Source organism: Eufriesea mexicana, unplaced genomic scaffold (genome assembly GCF_001483705.2).
Source record: "Eufriesea mexicana isolate 0111107269 unplaced genomic scaffold, ASM148370v2 scaffold5394, whole genome shotgun sequence".
Taxonomy (NCBI): Eukaryota; Metazoa; Arthropoda; class Insecta; order Hymenoptera; family Apidae; genus Eufriesea; species Eufriesea mexicana.
The window spans coordinates 774,638-794,102 of record NW_016913324.1 but is presented as its reverse complement, the minus strand read 5'-3'; the positions used below and the strand labels follow the sequence as shown (position 1 = coordinate 794,102).

The 19,465-nt window shown below is 46.8% G+C and overlaps 1 protein-coding gene across 1 annotated transcript in view; it reads right to left on the bottom strand.

Annotated features, from left to right (window-relative positions):
* Positions 1-7,340: 7,340 nt before the first annotated feature.
* LOC108552054 (uncharacterized) overlaps positions 7,341-19,465 on the bottom strand; it is a 59,086-nt gene continuing 46,961 nt past the window's right edge. The window contains exons 2-5 of the mRNA XM_017906434.1: positions 12,918-13,234; positions 12,104-12,312; positions 8,595-8,926; positions 7,341-7,904 (exon numbers count right to left, since the gene is read on the bottom strand). Coding sequence (XP_017761923.1) covers positions 7,775-7,904; positions 8,595-8,926; positions 12,104-12,312; positions 12,918-13,233 — 987 coding nt within the window. The 5' untranslated portion in view covers position 13,234 and the 3' untranslated portion in view covers positions 7,341-7,774. The remainder of the gene's footprint in view (positions 7,905-8,594; positions 8,927-12,103; positions 12,313-12,917; positions 13,235-19,465) is intronic.

Below are 19,465 nucleotides of genomic sequence, written 5' to 3'. Positions count from 1 at the left end.
TTTTATTTCCTCAGCTGTCTGACACTTTTCCTATAAAAGGAAGACCAATAATCACTCTCCAATAATCATCAATAGATAAGTGGTACCTTTTACCTCTTTTTGACATTGGCTTAACTGGTCCAATCAAATCCATGTGTCACAGCCCCATTATTCCTCCTGTTTTTGTACTTTCCAAGTTCCTATGTGTGTTTTTACAGATTTTTGCCTTAAAGCAACATTCACACTCTATATTCAATTTGCCTTTACCTTTCAGAACTATTACCAATTCTTCATTCTCCATCTCTTCAATGATCCTTATTTTTACATGTCGATGCCACACATCTTTCTCTGTTGGTACATATGCTGCCTCTTTTCTGTTTCTTGATTCTACATATTATACATTTCCTTTCCTCACTGCTTTCATTAAAACTTTTTTCTTTTCTTTATGTACCTCAGCTCCATCAATCTGAAACTTAACAGATTAGTAATGATCAGTGACTTTAACCACTGATATTAATATTTACTCAGATCAGGAATACGACATACCTTTCAAGCTCACTATATTCTCTATAACCTGTTCTTATAAGAGAACATCACCTAAATTAATTTTATTCCCTTTTGTTTGCCTAAATCATCTTCCTTTTCTGAATCTTTATTTGATCATCAAATATTTCTATCTTGTATGTCATATGGTTAGCCAATCTAGAATCCAATAGCATATCATACCTCACACATTTCTATTACTGCTTCAATTTCTTCTCACTATAAAATATAATTCTTGACATCTAATGGCTCTACACTGATGTTCCACGTGTCCAATATTTTCTCCTGTTGCACGTGCCTGTTTATTTGAACCGAACATTGTCTTTTTGTAATCACGTTCTTTAATTAGCTTATAAATAATTAACGACTATAGTTTATAACTAATATCTTAAACTTTGTGCGTAGCTCTTAGCTTGGTATTGTTTTCCAAAAATTGTTCTTTGGAAAACGATACCAATTACCAAGTCTCGCCCTGAAGAAATCGGGCAATATCTGTATGGCGACAAATATCGCTTACGGGTTCCCGACATATATTTCACCACTCTGTCAATACTTATCCTAATATGGTTCCTGCATGATTTCTCTCTGAAAACAGCCTATGAAATACACTATTCTAATGCAAATTCGTGTCAGATAAAGAACCTTTTATAAAAATTCCAAATTAGTGCGTAAAAAGTATGTTCGGTGTATATTTTGAAACTTCGACGATAAATTATAATAATTCAAAAACATTAATAATTACAATTACTGACATTAATAAACTTGGAATACTCTCACCTAACTTTTAAGACAATAATGATCCTTCTACCTCTCATACTTCGCACGTAATACTTCATTTTGCTCAACAATTGTACCTTCTTTAACAACCTCCCAATTTTCGAAAACCGAAGATGGTGGAATAATTTTCATTATCGGTAAACTCTATTTTATAATTACCCAGTCGGTATTACCGATTAAAATTCGCGATAGAAGAGTGTTTCATCGAACACGTGGGATCTCGCGAGTTCGAGCGCAACGCGCGAGTGGAATGGCGCGCGAGCAAAGTGATCGCGTGTAAGGGCGGTAAATCAGTTTTCGGGGGCATCGTCCCAATTGAGCGCGACGCGTAACTCGCGGGGGCCGTCTGGGTTATTGCGAGAGGTGTTTCATTCTTTAATTAGACGCCGTGAAATTAGATACGATCCGTGTGTCTGCGGCCGTTGGCCGTGGTATTTAAGTCACGCCTTCGTGATCGTTTTACATCGTTCCATCCGCCCGACTCCGTTTACCTCCGTTTCGTCGCGATGATTTCTCCGCGTTTTTCCTATATCCAGCGAGAATTTATATCCAATTTATCGCGATGCTTTAAGTACCTCTATACCGTAGGAAACGTGTAACACCCAGTTGATTCCCTTCCACCTAACGAAGATTTATTTCGACGTATATGGCGCGGGTAATATACACGGAATAGATCTCACCGCGTGGAACGAAAACTTTTATACCATATTATCGCGTTCGTGTTGCAAGAGATAGAGCTTCCTGTGCGAAACAATAATTTCCACTCGGCTTACCGTGATAAATATACATCACGGAAAATACAGAGTAATTCGAACGAAAATTTACACCCAACTTCTCGACCTGCTTTACCTTCACGCGTGTGTCGTGCAAAGTACTTACGTGCAAGAGGTTAGGTTTTCCTATTCGAAACACGATAAATGCAACGTAGCTTAGAAATACCTAGCAGAAGAGGAGCAGAAGGGAAATAAAATAGGCACACGTTACACCGTTACATTATATTTCTTCAGCTGGTTTTGTTTAGTTCCTCGTTCGAACGCGGTACCGACAGAATATCATGATCAGATTCTCGTTACGCGTGGCAACGCTGAGCTTCCCTCCGCCTCCATTTTCTTCCGAATAACCCGTAACGCGCCACTGTGTTCGACTGCAGGAGATAGAATCGACATCCACGGAAATTGGTAGGAGATACACCACGATGAGAAAAATATTTCTATATCGGATTAATGCGTCTACAAGATACCGTTCGTAGATTCTGCTGCATGTTTCCCTCTCCATTTTCTTTCGCTCACGGCGCCATGTTCTTGTCCCGTAACCGGTACTCCGCTTCCGCTCGCGTTCCAGTTCCACGATTCCCCCCTGTTCGCACCCTCCGCTCGTGGAGTTCGCCGATCTGAGATTCGGAAGCGAGAGTACGACCGCGACGGAAACGCCTCGGTCCGCCATTGTGATCTTCGACTGACGTCGCGACGATGACATCCGCGAAACAACGCGGTCGGGAAAGGAAGAAACTTCCCGTTTCCATATAATAAACACGTAAATAAGATAACTGCAGTACGCCTCTATAACGCCGACAAGCGATGTACCGAAGTGGAAGGAACACGAGAGGAATATCGTATCCTTGGTGCGTGCTCGACGCGACCACCGACGCGAGACGAAATTCGAAACACGCGAATTGACACGAACGCGATCGCTCTTCGACCCGTGTGCGAGAACCTATTCGATTTTAGAAGTTCCGCGCTCTTTTGGCAGTCCTGGCTCCCATCCCTCGTGCGGCCGATTGCTCCCGGAAGTGCACCGGGAACCGAGGTGCCCCCCTCGAACGCGCCATCGTTGCACGTTCATTGTACGTTTATCATCTCTTATCGAGCGAAACGATAGATTGTGTGTGCGCTTAGACGTACGTGCCTTCGTCCGAGGGGGTGGTTTTCCACGGCCAACGGCCACGAACAACGATCTTAATTGTATCGACGATGGCGACCGTTCTGTACGCTCGTCGCAAGCAATTTCCAGCGGGGATTCCATTTTCGCGCGCGTAGAGACGTACAGAAGAATCGCGCGTGCGAGACTCGACGAGGTTTACGTTGTTAGCTAACGTTGAATCGTTTGAACAGGAGAAGCACCACGAATTCTAATCTACGCCATTGCATTACTTTTTCCTGCTTTTATTTCCTTTGTTTTTTTTTTCGTGTTTTTCTTCTTGCGTTTTTTTCTTTTTTTCTTTATTTTCTTATTTTTCCGTTACGACAAGAGGTACCGTCTCGTTTCGACTCGAGTTCGCCGGGACAGGGATTGAATAACTCGATTCGCTGGAAAATCGACGCGCAGCGCGTTTGTGGATGACGCGTAATTTCTGGGAGCGCGATACGGTTATCCGTGTCCGAATCGGCGACACGTTGATTTCGGTTATCGTTCGCGTGGCATTAATTTTACGGCGAAATTAGTCGCGGTTTTACGAATTCCGTGGCATGGGGGGATAAATCGGTAATCCCTTGAGCGCCGATGACGTTTCGTCCTGCGTACGCGCCGCTCGAGATTACAGCGATCGATAGGGTAAACAGCGTGGATCACCGGGAAATTCGTGGATAATTCCGTAGAGCACCGGCGTCGGTGCACGTGCGAAAAGTCAAAGTTCACGCGGCGCCCGGAGGCTGTTGTAACACCGTGCGACAGGTAGCGAGATTGTTGTAAACCGAGATGCTAATTTTGTCGCGAATTAACGTATCGATCCGTGAATCAGCTGTTGAACATCCTTTGGGAGAATTGCGTTACGGTTGTAGAAAAAGGATCGACAGGCCTGCGCTAATCGCTCGACACGTTGCGTGTCCTGGGAATCGACGGTGAGATTTTCATCGTGTGGAAACAGAAACTCGTTTCGATCGAGCTGTTCGTCTCTCTAACAGAGTATCGAGAGTTTCCATCTATCATTCGTCTATAAAACTATATTTTCTTACAAATTTTCCACCTTCCTCCTGTTCCTACCCTTCGCGTGACAGGAAACGCGTTGACCGCGCGGACAGAAGTAATTCGCAGTGGAGCGGGAAGATCAGAGACAATTCTGAATCCGAATTACTGTAAAACGTGAAACACGAATCTCTTACATTTCATGCTTGCGAGACGACGATGGTTATATACAGTAAGGAGTAACGCTTTACGTGTTCTTAAAGACTATCGTGCATCCACCTCTTCCCATTAAACCTCGATCCAATTACGATCCATTTGCAATGCCTGTCTTTAAATTGCTCCGTTTAAAATAATCCCGATCATTCGAGGACCTGCGATAATGAACGAAAAGGCAACGGAAAGTGGAATAAAATAATTTTTGACAGAGGAATTTGAAGACAGCCACCGAATGGATCCACGATCGTCACCGATCATCGTCCAGTATTTACATCTAAAATCACATCCTCGGTCGCTTCCTCGGAGGTTAACAGAGTGCACGAACTCGCAGTGGGAACTCTTAAGTACTATAGGTCGGCGACAAAGATGGCCGCCGTTCTAGATTACACCGAGTAAGTCGGAACGCTGTTCTACGAAGACGTGTCAACGCTATTATAGCGGTATTAACGCTAATATGTAGTCTACGACACACTTTATCTCGCGTTTCATTCACTTTACAACACCGACTTAGTGCTACTTTCTGCTTTTGTATGTCGCGAGGACAGCCTAGGTTCGTCTCGAGCGCCTAGAGCGCCCCCGTTACTTAATTACAGAGTCCTCCGCTATCGTCTAACACGGTACGTCGAGTGGCTCGATAGCTTTGCACGATTAATTATTGTAATTGCCACGTGGGTTACGATTACGGCTAGCGAAGACGATTTCGTTCCTCGTCGGACGAGCATACTTCCAATATGGCGGTCGGGTAACGGGCTCGAAGCGATTCGCGTAGAAAAGATTCACGCTTCGAGTGTCGAATCAACGCAAGTGTTCCTCGCGCGTTTCGATTTTCCGGACATCGTTCGACAGTTGTCTCGTTGGATGAGGAAAAAGAGGGTTTCGCACGGTGATGTCGCTCTCCACTTTTCGCAGAAATTTCGCTTTCCATTTCGATCGATCGCGATCTCGAAATTTTCTATCTCGTGGAGGACGACCGGCGGATTGAATCGACAGGATGACTAGGATGAACTACGATTTTCGCGGATATTAAACGTTCCCATCGAGAAAAACGACTCTCCGACCGGAAAACACGCTTTTCCCGATTCTTCGGCGAGAAAAGCGAAGAAACACGCTGCAAACGAAATTGTTGCGAACGATGACGATCGAATTACCGGGTATTTGTAGTGAACACAGTGTTTGCTTTCGTGCTTCGTTAGTCGATGAAAGAGAGCAGACGATGAACGCGGACTCGAGTTCCGTTTCGAAACGAGCGTCGAGGACCGTCCCTGCGGGTTTCGTCCAACGAAGCTGCGGATTCCGCTTCGGGACTCGAAAACCCTTCTGACTCGTGCTACGCTGCTAGCTGTCGTGCTTTCGCGGGAAAACGAAATGATCGAGTCGAAGGCGTCCGGGCGCGACAGAATGGAAATCATCATAGACCAGAAGCGTCTCGCGACGGTCTCGCGATGAATCCAGTCCGTTTCGAAACGAGCGTCGAGGACCGTCCCTGCGGGTTTCGTCCAACGAAGCTGCGGATTCCGTGCTTTCGCGGGAAAACGAAATGATCGAGTCGAAGGCGTCCGGGCACGACAGAATGGAAATCATCATAGACCAGAAGCGTCTCGTGACGGTCTCGCGATGAATCCAACATCGTGATTTGACACGGAAAATTGAAACGGTCGAACGCAACGGTGCACGAAAGCGTGCGTTGCATCCGCGATACGAACGTCAGGTGATCCAACAACGGGACGACTAGTACCGTTCGAATTTCGCGCCACGTTTGTACAAGCCTGGTAACATCTCGTACGCGATAGAAATGAGGACGCGGGTAAAAGCTGTAGAAAAAATAGAACTCTATGAGAGATCGCCTGAGAGAAGAACGGTGAAACCAAGGAACGAACGATCTACCATGCCTATGAAAAATTAGGCCTACGCGATCATTATGCCTGTTTCGAGTCTTCCCGAAGTCGTTGCATCTCCCTTCGTTTAGTCGCTAATTAGAGCTACGCACGTTGCTACGAACGAATTCTACACACTTACGAGATTACAGAGAACCAAATAGTCGAAGGCGAGCAAGATAGAGCAGCTTGCTTGGAGAAGGACGCGGAGGAACCGCGTTGTCTCCGTTTATTCCGGAGCGGAGGGCCTGGACCAGCCAGGAGGGACGAAGGCAATGCGAAATATCTCGTTCACGGTTCACGGAAAGAATCGCTCGGTGTCTCGGGCTAGACGTCGAGGACGCGAGTGAAGCTTTTCACGGATCGTGGAATCGATCGTGGGCAAATTTCGTTCACGAAATTTCGATTGTACCAAGCGTGAGCTGGACTTAACGCGTTCACGCCGGCGCTGATTTTTGCGTTGTGAGACTTCGCGCGTATTCATGTATAGCTTTAAGACTGGAACGTGAGCCACCGGTGGTATACACCGGCGTGAACGTGTTAAACCATCGGCTAAGATGATCCAGCCAAGATAGTGTCTCCAGCCGTTTCCTCCTCGTCCGTGGGAGCCTCGAGAGCTTCTCCCGACCGTTCGTCGAAGCAAGTCACCTACGAACATCCGCGGGTAAACGAAGAAACGTCCGTTCACAAGCGCTTCGAGCCCTGAAATCATCTACTCGCGCGATCGAGACGATACTGTCTCGAAGATTTGCACGAAGAACGCGGAACCACATGGCCTCGCGAAGCGTCCCTCGAGCATCGTCTCGAGACGACCGCGTGGAACACGCCGGCGGTAGTTGTAGAAACGCGTGGAACCCTAGCAAACCCTCGAAAACGTCGTAACGTCGAGGGAGCTCGAAAGTTACCGACGTTCCACGAGATTTTTCGCGAGAGAATCGTCCACGTGCTGGCCGTGTGTTCGCGGTTCCTCGAGACTTTCCACGACTATCCCTTCGAGAGCCAGCGCAGCTCCCTGGAAGAAACTCGGGGAAAAACCTGGCGACTTCCGGCCGTCTGGGAAGTTCCTACCCACGCGATCGAGCCTTCGAAATTCCGGACGCGAGGCGAACTTTTGAGATCCCTCTCCGACGTCCGGAGATTCTCGTTTCGTGGAAAAAGAAGTCGAGGGAGAAGTTACGCTTAATTATCGGTCGTTCCACGGCGCTCGCGAAACTTTTCGCGTTCTAATTCTACCCGGACACGACGAGGAGGAAGAGGAAGACGAGAGGGAACGACGGAGGGACAGGACGAGGGACGAGATCGATTATACCAATGTCGATCGCAGGATTTCGTCGCCGGAACTTCGACGGACTTCGTTGCAACCACGGTGAGATTCTTGCCTTGCCGAACGGCCGCGAAAAGAGACGGTGCCTCGAATACGACTTCGCCGAATCCATGGAACGCTCTTATCCGTCCCCGTTTCGTGTCCTGATCCTCTCACCGCCTTACATCAGGCGGCACAAGGCTATCCCGTTCTCGATCGCGCTCTGCAGCACGGTCGTCTCCATGCAGAACGCTCCGTCCTCGTACATCGTCGCGATTCTTTGCTGCTGCACGCGGCTCTCGCTCTGGGATCTGAAAATTTCCAGTACAGTTAATTACTGTAATTACCGGAGTCACGTGTTGCGCGCAACGCGCCCGTAATCGTCTCGTCGAGAGAAATCTCGTGATATTCTTTCAACGAGTGTCCGTCTGGGGGTAGGGAACTCTACGTTAACGCGTTCGACAGGTTTATCCGGAATATCAATTGTGCAAGGGATCGAGGATTTCGCCTAGATCTCTTTCCAAGCGGAGGATTTTAGGGATAATTGAATAACTTCGAAAACGAGGAACGGCATTATAACTTGCAACCCGCGTCGCGAGATTAACTCCAGATTAAACTGGGACCTCGTTCCCAGACTGTCAAGTCCCTCGAGTTAACTTGGAATAATTACGGAAGAATCCGATAAAAAAACCGATAACAAAATTCATGGAAGGGTATTTTAAACACGCGGTGTCGATACGTATGCAAAAGCGTATGAGAAACATAAACGAAAAAGCACGGGGAACATGTGTCAGCCTAGATCCTGTCACGATCGATTCTGTCGGGGTTAAATCGCAAGGAACGTCGAGTCTAGGGGCTCGTGGTGGAATCAAGTTCTGTCGCTAAGATTCCCCAGGGTACAGTGGACACGTGGCCGGCCGGAACCACCGTCTGAATTATTTCGCGATTTCCTTCCGGCTCAGTGAAACGCGCGTCCCTCTCGCTCGACTGCAAAAACTCACCTGGGAGGCATAGCTCGCGAGCGTTGCTGCGCCCTGACCTCCCTGGAGCCTTGCTGGTTGGAAAGGTAGCTGCTGTCTCTCAAAACGGTCGCCTGATGGTGATGATGGTGGCCGATAGACCTATCGTTGTTCTGAGAAAGCGACAACTGCGCCAGATACTGTCTGAGTTCCGGCTGACTGGCGAGCAGTTCGCGACGCGTTTGGACGCTCGGCGTCGTGGGCGTCGATGTTGTTGTTGACGAATCCGACCATGGCGGTGGTGGTGTATGGGATCGCGATATCATGGCGCTCTCGTGGCACAGGTATTCATCGTAGGTAGGTGGCAAACCGGTCTGAAACACCACAAGTTCGGTAGATTTCTTTTATTGCATTTTTAATTCGTTTTTTCCGACCATTTCTTCACATTTTTCTTTTCTTTTCCTTTTTTTTTTTTTGTTTCCTGACGAAAATTAGTGATTTTCACAATCTCGAAGCTAAGTACTTCGTAATTTTAGGTTGATTGTCGAAGGGAATTATTCGTTGACGAAGTATGAACGGGAAGAGAGTTCTGACATTAATTATTTTGTATTGTTTCCACGTAATTGGGTGAATCCCTGTCGTGAAGAGTTAAGGGCAGAGAGGGTGTGGAAGTTGCATTGAAATGCAGTTGAAACGCAACGTACGACCATTGAGACAATGATAACACGTATAATTTTGCAATCTGGAAAATTAGTGGAGGAGTCTCCTCCTCTATGAAGGACTTCTGTTGGAGAAAGTTCGACGGAGAAATGTTTTGTTCCCATCCCTCGAAACACTTCACAGAAGCTCTGTTTTCCTCCCATCGGGGCTTTTCATCGCGATATGTAGAGAGAGTTCGAAGAATAGTATAACATGAAAGTTGTTTCGTAATATTTCGGGGTACTATTTCAAATTACACGAGCGAATACGCGTGGAAAGTAATTTTCAACTTGACCTAAGGTATATTATAATTTTCCGAGTAGAATTCCAAGATTCGAAGAAATGCATGATACCCCTGGTACTTATTGGAGGAAGAAAAATCGAAGAAAAACCCGAGGGTAATTCCGAGAATCGAACTCGGGTCAAACGGGTATGAGCAGGAGGGTCTACTCAATGAGCTATTCAACCACGTTGATTCTACCTTTTTCGTTAAGTTATATGTACCTCTCAAAGGTACTTTAATAGAAATTCTTGCTTTGTCGTAATATTTAACACAATTCTACTCTATTTTTTATCCTTTTTACTCGATAAATAAATTGGAGAAAAATTGTTCCGTAATAATAAACTTGATTCACAGCAAATATTTGAAGAATTTCTTCGATTCTATCCAACAAGTGTCTCTGATTACATCGATTCTTTTTTACTCGAAATATCTTCGTACAAATATCTCGATAAATCTTTCATAAATATTATAGAGGAGAACTATAGAATTTTTCGTATCGTTGGTTGATTCGGTTGGGAAACGGAAGAGGGATGAATTGGATGGACTGGAAGCGAAGAAATCAAGTTGACTGGGACCAGTGTCGGTCGATAAAACGTCGTTAGAATTCAGTAAAACTGGAAGTGTCTTGGCGTGGTTTCCGGGACGTTCAAGTGGGTCGCCATCGAGGGTGGCAGTGTTTTTCGCAGGGGGGTGAGAAATTTTGAAAAGCCGGCCAAAAGTCAATTCTTCAATTTTTCAATCTTACACGTGTACTCCACAAGCATGAAATTTAATTTTCCACATGAAACTTCATCCCAGTTCCCGACTGGAAATCTGATATTTGTTCCATCAGAGATAATTAAGTCTTTCGCTTTCTTACTTATGACTTGGAATTCGCAATCAGCGACTCCCAAAAGTCCAAAGACACGAATTTTTATACAAATCAAAGAATGTCTTCATATTTTGGCCAGCTTCTCGAGGAAAATTTATGCGTCACCCGGTGCCGCAGAACTATGCGACCGAAATGGTTGGTCGGTAACTGAATGGTCCTCGAGTTAGAGGAGCACCTCGAAGAACTTCCCCGTTGTTCATCCATTCGACCCCTTTTTTCCTGCATTTTCTCCACCCTCCTTCCTCGGACAACGTAACCGTGATCGCCCCGCACGATCGTTAGAAGGATCTCTTTGCTCTTTTACGCTCGACAGTTCAGTATCCTGACTGTGTTAAGCTTCGTTCGCGACAGAAAGAGAAGGGTTTATTATTCGAATAATCGAATATTCAGCAAACGGGACTCGAGTCTAGCGGAGTGGATAGAGCGTTTTGAATATTCAAGCATTAATTTTACTGTTACCGGATTACACACGCACACCGACGTCGCGTCGATACCCCGTCACGGGATTAAAGTTCGAGCTTTTTCGATTCACCGGCGAACATCGTCCTCGAGGATTCGGATCGTAAATCACTGTGGCGCGGTCTCGTTCTGCCTTCGAGTCTCTCTTTACACGTCGATTAATGATTCCGAAGGGCGACCGAATGCGGAGATTATTCGGGAAAAACGGGGAGAAAAAATGTCGGCGAGCAATCATCGAGGAATTAGGGCGGCTTCGAGATAGCCGGAGCATCGATTTTATGGATTGCACCGGTCTGCGGTTCTTTTAATTCCGTACACCCGACTACGGTCCATCGATGAGGATGGCCTGGTTTCTTGAATTTCGTTGATCGCCGATTCAACCCCCGAAATATTCCTTCCCCACCAGGACTCCCGACCGAGGCTTCCGTTTTCCAGGTTTCCTCGTGCCTAATTAGCAGCCGGGACGCGTAATTAGCGGGAACGTCGGTTCGTTTACAGCCGATCTCTGAATTCAACCGGTCGATGTCGATTCGCCGTCTAACAACTCGGACCTTTGCTACTGTGTCTGATACACTGAATTGCGATCCGGTATCCGCACAGAGTAGCTAGTTAAATCCTCGTCGTCCCGTTTGAGCCGTAAATAGCTCCTAATTTCGTCGTGACATCGGTACATCCGTTCGCTAGCAATTTCCTCGCACACGCTCTGGTCACAGTGGACCGCCACCATTTTGTCGTCTCGTGGCGCCACGAACGACGCGTGCCTGCGAGAAAGAAGCGACAAACGCGCGTTATTATTAAAAATCTGTGATGAAAAGTATCGAACGATCACGTTCGCAGGGCTGAGAAGCTGGACTTCGAGAAGCTTTAACTTCGACGAAGTTAAATGTTAGGATTATAGGTGCCGAGTGAAGTCGGTACGATAATGTCTCTTCGTCTGGGCTTTGATCGTCGACGATTGTCCTTTGTCACGAGAGCTTATTACGCAAGAAATAAGGATCCATTTGCGTGACAATACGACCCTTATCTTCGCGTCGATGGTTTGATCGATGACGTCGCCATTGATCTCTGCCATTCGCGCGAAATTCTGCTGCTTAGTGGTACTTAGCTCGTGCTGGCTGTTCCATTCTGCGAGGATCTTTGACATCTCCGATGTTAATTAAATTCGAACGATTCTTTGAATTACCGAACCTATACGAGATTAAAGCAGGCGGCCATTTCCGACGAATGATAATCACTTACCTGCCACGTTTTCGAGATGGCCACGTCGTAGGTGGGCGGCGGAGATACCATAGAAGGAATAGCGTAAACGGGTTGCGATCTACTTTGCGCGTTTAATTGACTATTTCCGGTTTCGTTGGCGCTCGCGTTCGGCGTGTCTGGAATGGTGGCGTACAGCGCCTCCGGTATAGCGTTCTCCCGAATCCCGCCGAGTATGCTGGAGCCAGAATCTGCAACCAGACGTTACGTACAGTCGGAAAAAGTTCGAAGAGAAATTTTCCAGGTCGCGGAAGAATCGCGAATCTTTGTCAGTCTAGTCAATCCAATCGTTCCTTTCAACTTCTGCGATGAGCCACGCGAAATTGATTTCTTTTCGGAACTCCTTAATGAATTTCCCGCGCGCAACTCGCAAGCGTCCCGAAATTCGGGAACTATGAAAGCTGTTGCGGATTCCGCGATTCGAGTGTGAAAATTATAATCTCTCGAAACTCGTGAATTATGGAGGAGCAGACACGGAATCGCGACAGGGCCGCATTTACATTTTTGGGAGTGCTCGCCAATCTGCGAGTAATTTTCTGCTCTCGCAAATATCGCGAAAACTACGTCCTAAACGAAATTGTTAGTCCCAATAACGCGGTTCGATACAATCACGAAGACCGTGAAATCGTTGGGAAAAAATAAATATCTTATTTGCGAGGAGCAAAGCTTTTAACTCGGTGCTACAGGGAATAAGGTCTCAGCTTACGTCTAATGCACCTCCTGGTAAACACGGCCCTGGATTGCCGAGTTATCGACATCCATAATTCAATGATCAAAATTTTGGCTGGCAACCGACCTATATAAGTATAGTGCGACTCCGCTCTGTCTGCGCTGCGGGTCCTCCTCGAGTGATTCAATCGCTTCTCGTGTTTGCTGCTTTTCGTGACCGGTCTGGTTTGTTCCGTCACCGAGCTGCAGCTTCCTGTCTCGGAGCCCCTGCTCTTCCCACGGGCGTCGTCTTGCTGTTTCTTGGCAGACCGCCCGTCCGACTTGCTGCCCTTCGACTTCGGTATTCTGATCGTGAGCTTCCTCGAGGACAGGGCGCCGTTTCGCGATTTTGGCAGGTCCACCGCCATTCCGCAGCCGCACACTGGCGCGTTTTCGTTAGGCATTCTGCAAAAACACGTCAAATCTCTGTGAAATACGGGCGACCAACGCTCTTGCCTGGAAACAGAACGGGATATGAGTTTAAAAGACGAAGGGAATACATCAAGCCTGAACGGGTGCATATCGAGCGAGAGTCTCTTGGCACGGTCTAGCCACGAGCGGGCCTAAGTTTACGGTAGCCACTTAACGATGAAAGCTTGGCAATGTCTCGGATGTGTTCCACGAATGCGTCGACTATCCGAGCTAATTTAATTAAGTACCAAGTCACGGTAACCCAAGTTAGGTCTCCCGATATTTGGCAGACGTGACGTCAGCGACGAGGTCCGCACGCGAGGTAGTCATCCCGATATGTCAGCAGTGGTTTCCCAAATATCGCTTGCGAGGAAACCCAACTAATATCACCACCATCTTCAAATAAAATCAAAAGGAGGGATTTTTAAGGTCCAGTTGTCTCGAGTGTCCCCTGTCACCTGAACCCCGAAGCAAATGCCACGCTACGTGGACCCGCGGAGCACGGGTCCACTTATCGGAACAATTTGGCAGCGTTAATCGAGGAAAATCGCACGAGTAAGGGCCTAAGCACGCCGAAATCCCCTCCTAAAGAGATTACCGGCGGAATTAATCGTAACCACGAGTGGCAGCGAGTCGGATCGCGGATCAGCCAGGTCGAAGCTAAACGGCATTTCCCTGGAAGCGGTATCGTCCAACGAATGCCTGACATCGATACCAGGGGCTCGGTAATGCCGGCTCGATAAACGGCCGGAATAACACTAGGCGTTTCACGGAATCGCGTTATCCAGCCTACGATCAGAGCGCCATTAATAACAAGCCCATAATCGCCCCTAATTGAAGTCACTGAGCAACGTTTCGCCCCTGACGAGCAGATGTCCGCCGTTCGATGCTCCGTGAACCCGATTAGACCAACTAGAAGATGGCAGGGCTATTCTCTTGTGGGAGACGAGGGCTGCTCGGAGAGCCAAGACTGGGTCATGGCGTATTGTGCGATATAATAAGGAGAAGAGCGTTGTCGCTGGGGTATGAAGAGCAACTGCGATAGAATTTATGGTAAACGATCGTGGAATTGAGTGTCTCCTAATACTCCTTCGAGAAATATTGGTTGCTCTTTTTACACTATTATCGTGGCCCTTCTGTACTCCATGGGAGAGGAATTCGATGGAATTTAGGAGATTTCTCTTCGCTAAATATCCTAGTGCTACGTCCCTTGACCTGGTCTCCGCTGCCTCTGCCTGGAAGCCATATTGACGAGTCCACTATCAAATCACTGACTAGATGCGTCTCCCTTCAGAATCATACGCGTGCTAAGGGATTCGATGGAATTCGGGAGACTTCGCTTCGCTGAATATCCTGGTCCTACGTCCCTTGACCTGGTCTCCGCTGTCTCTGCCTGGAAGCCTTATCGACGAGTCCACTGTCAAATCTCTAATTAGATGCATTGCTCTCCAGAATCATACGCGTGGTAAGGGATTCGATGGAATTCGGGAGACTTCGCTTCGCTGAATATCCTGGTCCTACATTCCTTGACCAGGTCTCCACTGCTTCTGCCTGGAAGCCTTATCGACGAGTCCACTGTCAACTCTATGCCTAGGTGCATCGTGGTACGATTGAGAATACGCGTGGTGCTATTTCAATGTCAGATTGAGATGTCAGGAAATTGGAAATATTTCGGTACTGTGTTGATCATTTTGTATTAATTCTTGGGTTTGGTATCTCTCATCTCGTGTCAGTCGATCGATGTTAATCTTCTACGAAACGTGCTATTAAATGATACACTGACCGTTTTGATCTACACTGCAAAAGTGTGAGGGTATTAAATTTGTACGTGTAAGTTGCGATATGTATTTATAAGGTGCTCGAGGATATCGAGCCTTTGCCATAAACTCGATCTTACTCGACGTTCTCGACGTTAATCGTTTCCCAGCTGCAGTCGGAGACGAGGCAGGGTCGCAGACGATATAATGAATCGATAATCGTCCCCGCGGAGAGGTCTGGGAATGTCTGTCTTGTTCGGTTAATTATTCGATTCCCCGTGAACGCTCGATCCTTTTTAGCTCGCGACAGGGGGTGGCTCGATGTTCGCTCTGGGGGTGCTTTGATCTACAGGCAGATTTAAAGGCGTGATTTACTGGAATCCGGAAAGGAGCCGCTCTCTTTCCTTCTGCAGGCCTTTGTCCCGAACTGCCTCGCCGGAACAATGGCTTCGATCCTTTTACAACGCTCCGGGCCTCACCCCTTCCCTCGTCTTTTTTCCCTTAATTTGTCTTTGAACGCAGGGATTCGTCGCGGCGTCGAAGCGTTATCGCGCGTTCTCCAGGCCTCTGTTCGCAGCGAAAATATTCCGTTCGTAATCTCAAACCGTGACGAGGCGAGACGAGTCAGCCAGAAATTTCGAGGCCCGAGCTGCGAGCGAATTTTATTCCTCTTCGACCGAATCGAGTCGAACCGGAACACGAACGGTGCTATTCCTTCTTTAATCGCCCGGTACTATTCCTTGGTTACACTTCGAAAGCTCCGAGAAAGGCAGAAGAAATTTCACCGCCACTCTTTCGCGCGCAAATTTCATTCCCCTCGCTCGTCCAGGGTACATAAAGACCTCTAGCGGCTTTGGAGAAAGGACGTTTCGGTAGCTACGACGTCGAATACATCCTTCGCCGGTGGCACAATCCAATTTTCGTATCGTCGTCGATTCGAAAAGGATACACCTCTCTTCCTCCCCTGTTCGATACCCTCTTCCACCCTCTCCCGAGAGATTAGAAGGGAGTTACACGGGCTACGCGCCCATCCTCCGGCGTCCCAGTCCATCGTTTCTTAGCCCATTTCAACGGAAAACTGGATTTCAAACTCGTTCGCGAGTACTTTGGGCTTTGAGCCTGTTTCGCAGCTTCGATAATACTCCACGTGCTTTGTTCTTGCCTGGCACACGCTTTTTCCGCCCCTGGCAAGGGACTAGGTTTCCTAACTTTCCTCTCCTGATCATAGGGCTATTAAACTTTCTCAAATTTTCACGAGACCCGATGTCTTTACCTCGAACGAGGATCGTCTGCCGATTCTTCGAAACGATGAATTTCATTCGGGGAAATCGGTTCGCGCGGTGCTCGGTGAATATCGTATCGCGAATTGACCGTAATTACTTTACCTTGTCGATCACATCGTGTTCCGCGGCGTCGGAACACTGGAAAATTAGGATTACATAATCGAAATCACGCACCATGTATTACAGTGAAAGCTATACGGAACAATAGGCGCCATTAGCTAACAACGTGCAATCAAACCTTCCCGGTGATAAAGCCGAAACAAATAAAACAAAGTCGGACCTATCGAATATCCGAACCCGAACCGAGCATCTGTGCTACAAAGCTGAATTAATGGCTTTCGACTCCTTCGTAAAGACACGAAATCGGGTATCGCGAATGGGAAATATAAAACCTGCGGTCGGATACTAAAATGCGCCGAAATCCAGGTACGTGCTTTTCCGTCTCTCTTCAACTGACATTCAAAAGATCGATTAAATCCAGAGATTAAATCGGATCGATACGCTCAGGAATTATAAAATCAATCCAACTAAAATATCTGGAATAACTACTATAAAATAAATAATTCGCATTTTAATTTAAGACACATTTAAAGCTAGCTATTTAACCCTTTGCACTCGAGAGGTGACTCTCAGTCACCATTTAATCAGATTCTAAAGATCGACGTTAATTAATATATCAAATTCAAAATTACCTAACGATGTGTGGAATGTCGAAGAAAAATAATTCTACGTCTTAATTTGCGTATGATTTCTCATTTACCATTTTAAAAATATCCTCGACTCTATGACAGCAAGTCTTCGAATTACTATTTTTCTGTAACGAAAAAGTCGTCAAGTGCAAAGGGTTAATATTATAACTTTCCACTTGCATAATCACTAGTCTGCGTATTAAAAAAGAATAATCGTAGTTCCATAAAATTCCATAAAATCGAACGTACGAATGAATGAGAAAGAAATACACAACTCATCGATCAGAGTCAAAATCAACAAATTTCGGAATTTTCCTTTCGAACCACGGAGAAGTCCGATACACATTCTATCACCCGCTATTACCACGGTTCTCCCGGAACAAAGATCGTATTCCCAAAGGAATGAATCGCCGAGCAAAGGAAACTTCCTCAAAGCCGCGAATCATCCTGGCGATTAAATAAAAGCATCTTGGCGTCTGGAACCGATGAAATTCATTTTCCGAGCGAAATAGGAGTGCCACTGGTGTAATATCGGTTACGAAGTTCGCTTAGTTTGCCGAATAGTGCGACAGTCGCGAGCCACGAGCAGAAGGGACAGGAGAAATCGCAACACGGGAATTAGATTACGCGGGACGCTGTTTAGTTGCAACTACGGGCGCGGTGGCGCGACTGAGTTATGGTTCACGGTGCCGTGGCGAGGGCCACGCTCGCCGCGACACCCGCGTCCTTTCGGTGTACATCGACGAATACACTGACCGATCAGCGAATCGTCTTACGTTGGAAGATACGGATAACACGTGGACTGTCTGTGCTAGAGAGATTAAGTCGAATCGCTGCGGTACTTTGTTCGGAAGTCGCTTTAAGCCTTCGGGGATTTCGAGGCTGAAGGAATTCTTCTGGCTGGAAGTTTCTCTGGCAGGTTCTAGCGTTTAATAGTTGCAGTTTTCTTCTTTACCCGGGTACCTTCTTTTTAAAGGAGATTAAGGAGTAAGCGGCAAAAGACGTGGGCGCTGCTCGCGTCGGAAGCTAAATCGAGTTCTCGGCGTTTCTGGAAACGAGCCGCCATAAATTACGGTTTCTCGGCTTAGCAGTGACAATTTACGATTTTTCCTTTTTTCCCTTTTTGCTTTATCTGGGTTAGCTTATAATTTTCCGCAAGGTCTCGGTGGAGCGTTTTGTCTCGTGCCTCGTGTTTAATCGGCGACCCTCCGGGTTTAATCGTTGAATCGTGATTAGAATTTCCGACGGTAATTCAATTCTGGCGAGTGTTCGCGCACGGTGGTGGTCGTCGCACCAAAGAGGAATCCCGAAAGTTATCAACAACAGATTATCACCCTCGATCCTTGCAGGTCTGCGAACCGTTACGCGCCAAGGATTAACTAGTCATCGAGGTTAATGGCAGAGTTCTGTTGTCGACGTTCTCGCCGACAATAATCGTCCCAGGACGGCGAACAACGCCGCTGACTAGATCACGAGGGGGGCGATCTATTAACGGGATAAATCGCGTTTCTTCGATCACGGTGAAGGTCCTTTCGACGGCGAAGAAAACATGAAAACGCTTCCGGTGGAACGACGCGCTCGAAGCATCGAAACTCCTAGTAATTACGCGGCTAATTAACGGTCGAATTTAATTAGGAAGTGCTTCAGGCGTGTTCATTATCATCTCAGCGAATCAACGGGCACGTTCTAAGCTCGAAGCTGTTCTTTTTCATCCCATCCCCGTCTCTCTCGCTCGCGCTGGTTCGCCAAGCATGGCGGGGCTTTATTAAACGCGAAGCACCGCGATTGTTCGATCCGAAAATCGAAAGAGCCGTTATTCGGCCGGCTGAGATTTTGCATAAGTTAATTGCCAACGGGATTATACGACGGTATTTGGTATACGAAAGGAAAGGGGAGAAGTTCCCGTGGATATTAACGACGATGGCAATGGCTTTGTACGCGAAAAGGTGAGCGTGAAATTAAACGAAAAACGAATCGCGAGAGGCATCGTTCGAGGTTCTGTAATACGGTGATCGCGGGGATAAAATAATTCAGATTGAAATACGAATTCGAAGGAAAATTCGTGATGGAACTACGACGAACTTGCATCCGACGCGGAAAATACGTGTCGAGTTATGGGAAATCATAACTCGAAACTCGAATTATCGAATGAACGATTCGTTTTTCTCTTTTGTTACTTTTATTACGGACAAAACATCGTTCGAGGTTCTATAATACGGCGATTGCGAGGATAAAATAAGTCATATTGGAATACGAATTCGAGGGAAAATTCGTCATAGAACTACTCGCGTAGAATGCGGAAAATACGTGTTGAGTTATGGGAAATCATGACTCGAAATTCAAATTACCAAATGAACGATTCGTTTTCCTCTTTTGTTACTTTTATTCACGACAAAACATCGTTCGAGGTTCTATAATACTGTGATTGCGAGGATAAAATAAGTTAGATTGAAATACGAATTCGAGGGAAAATTCGTGATAGAACTACTCGCGTAC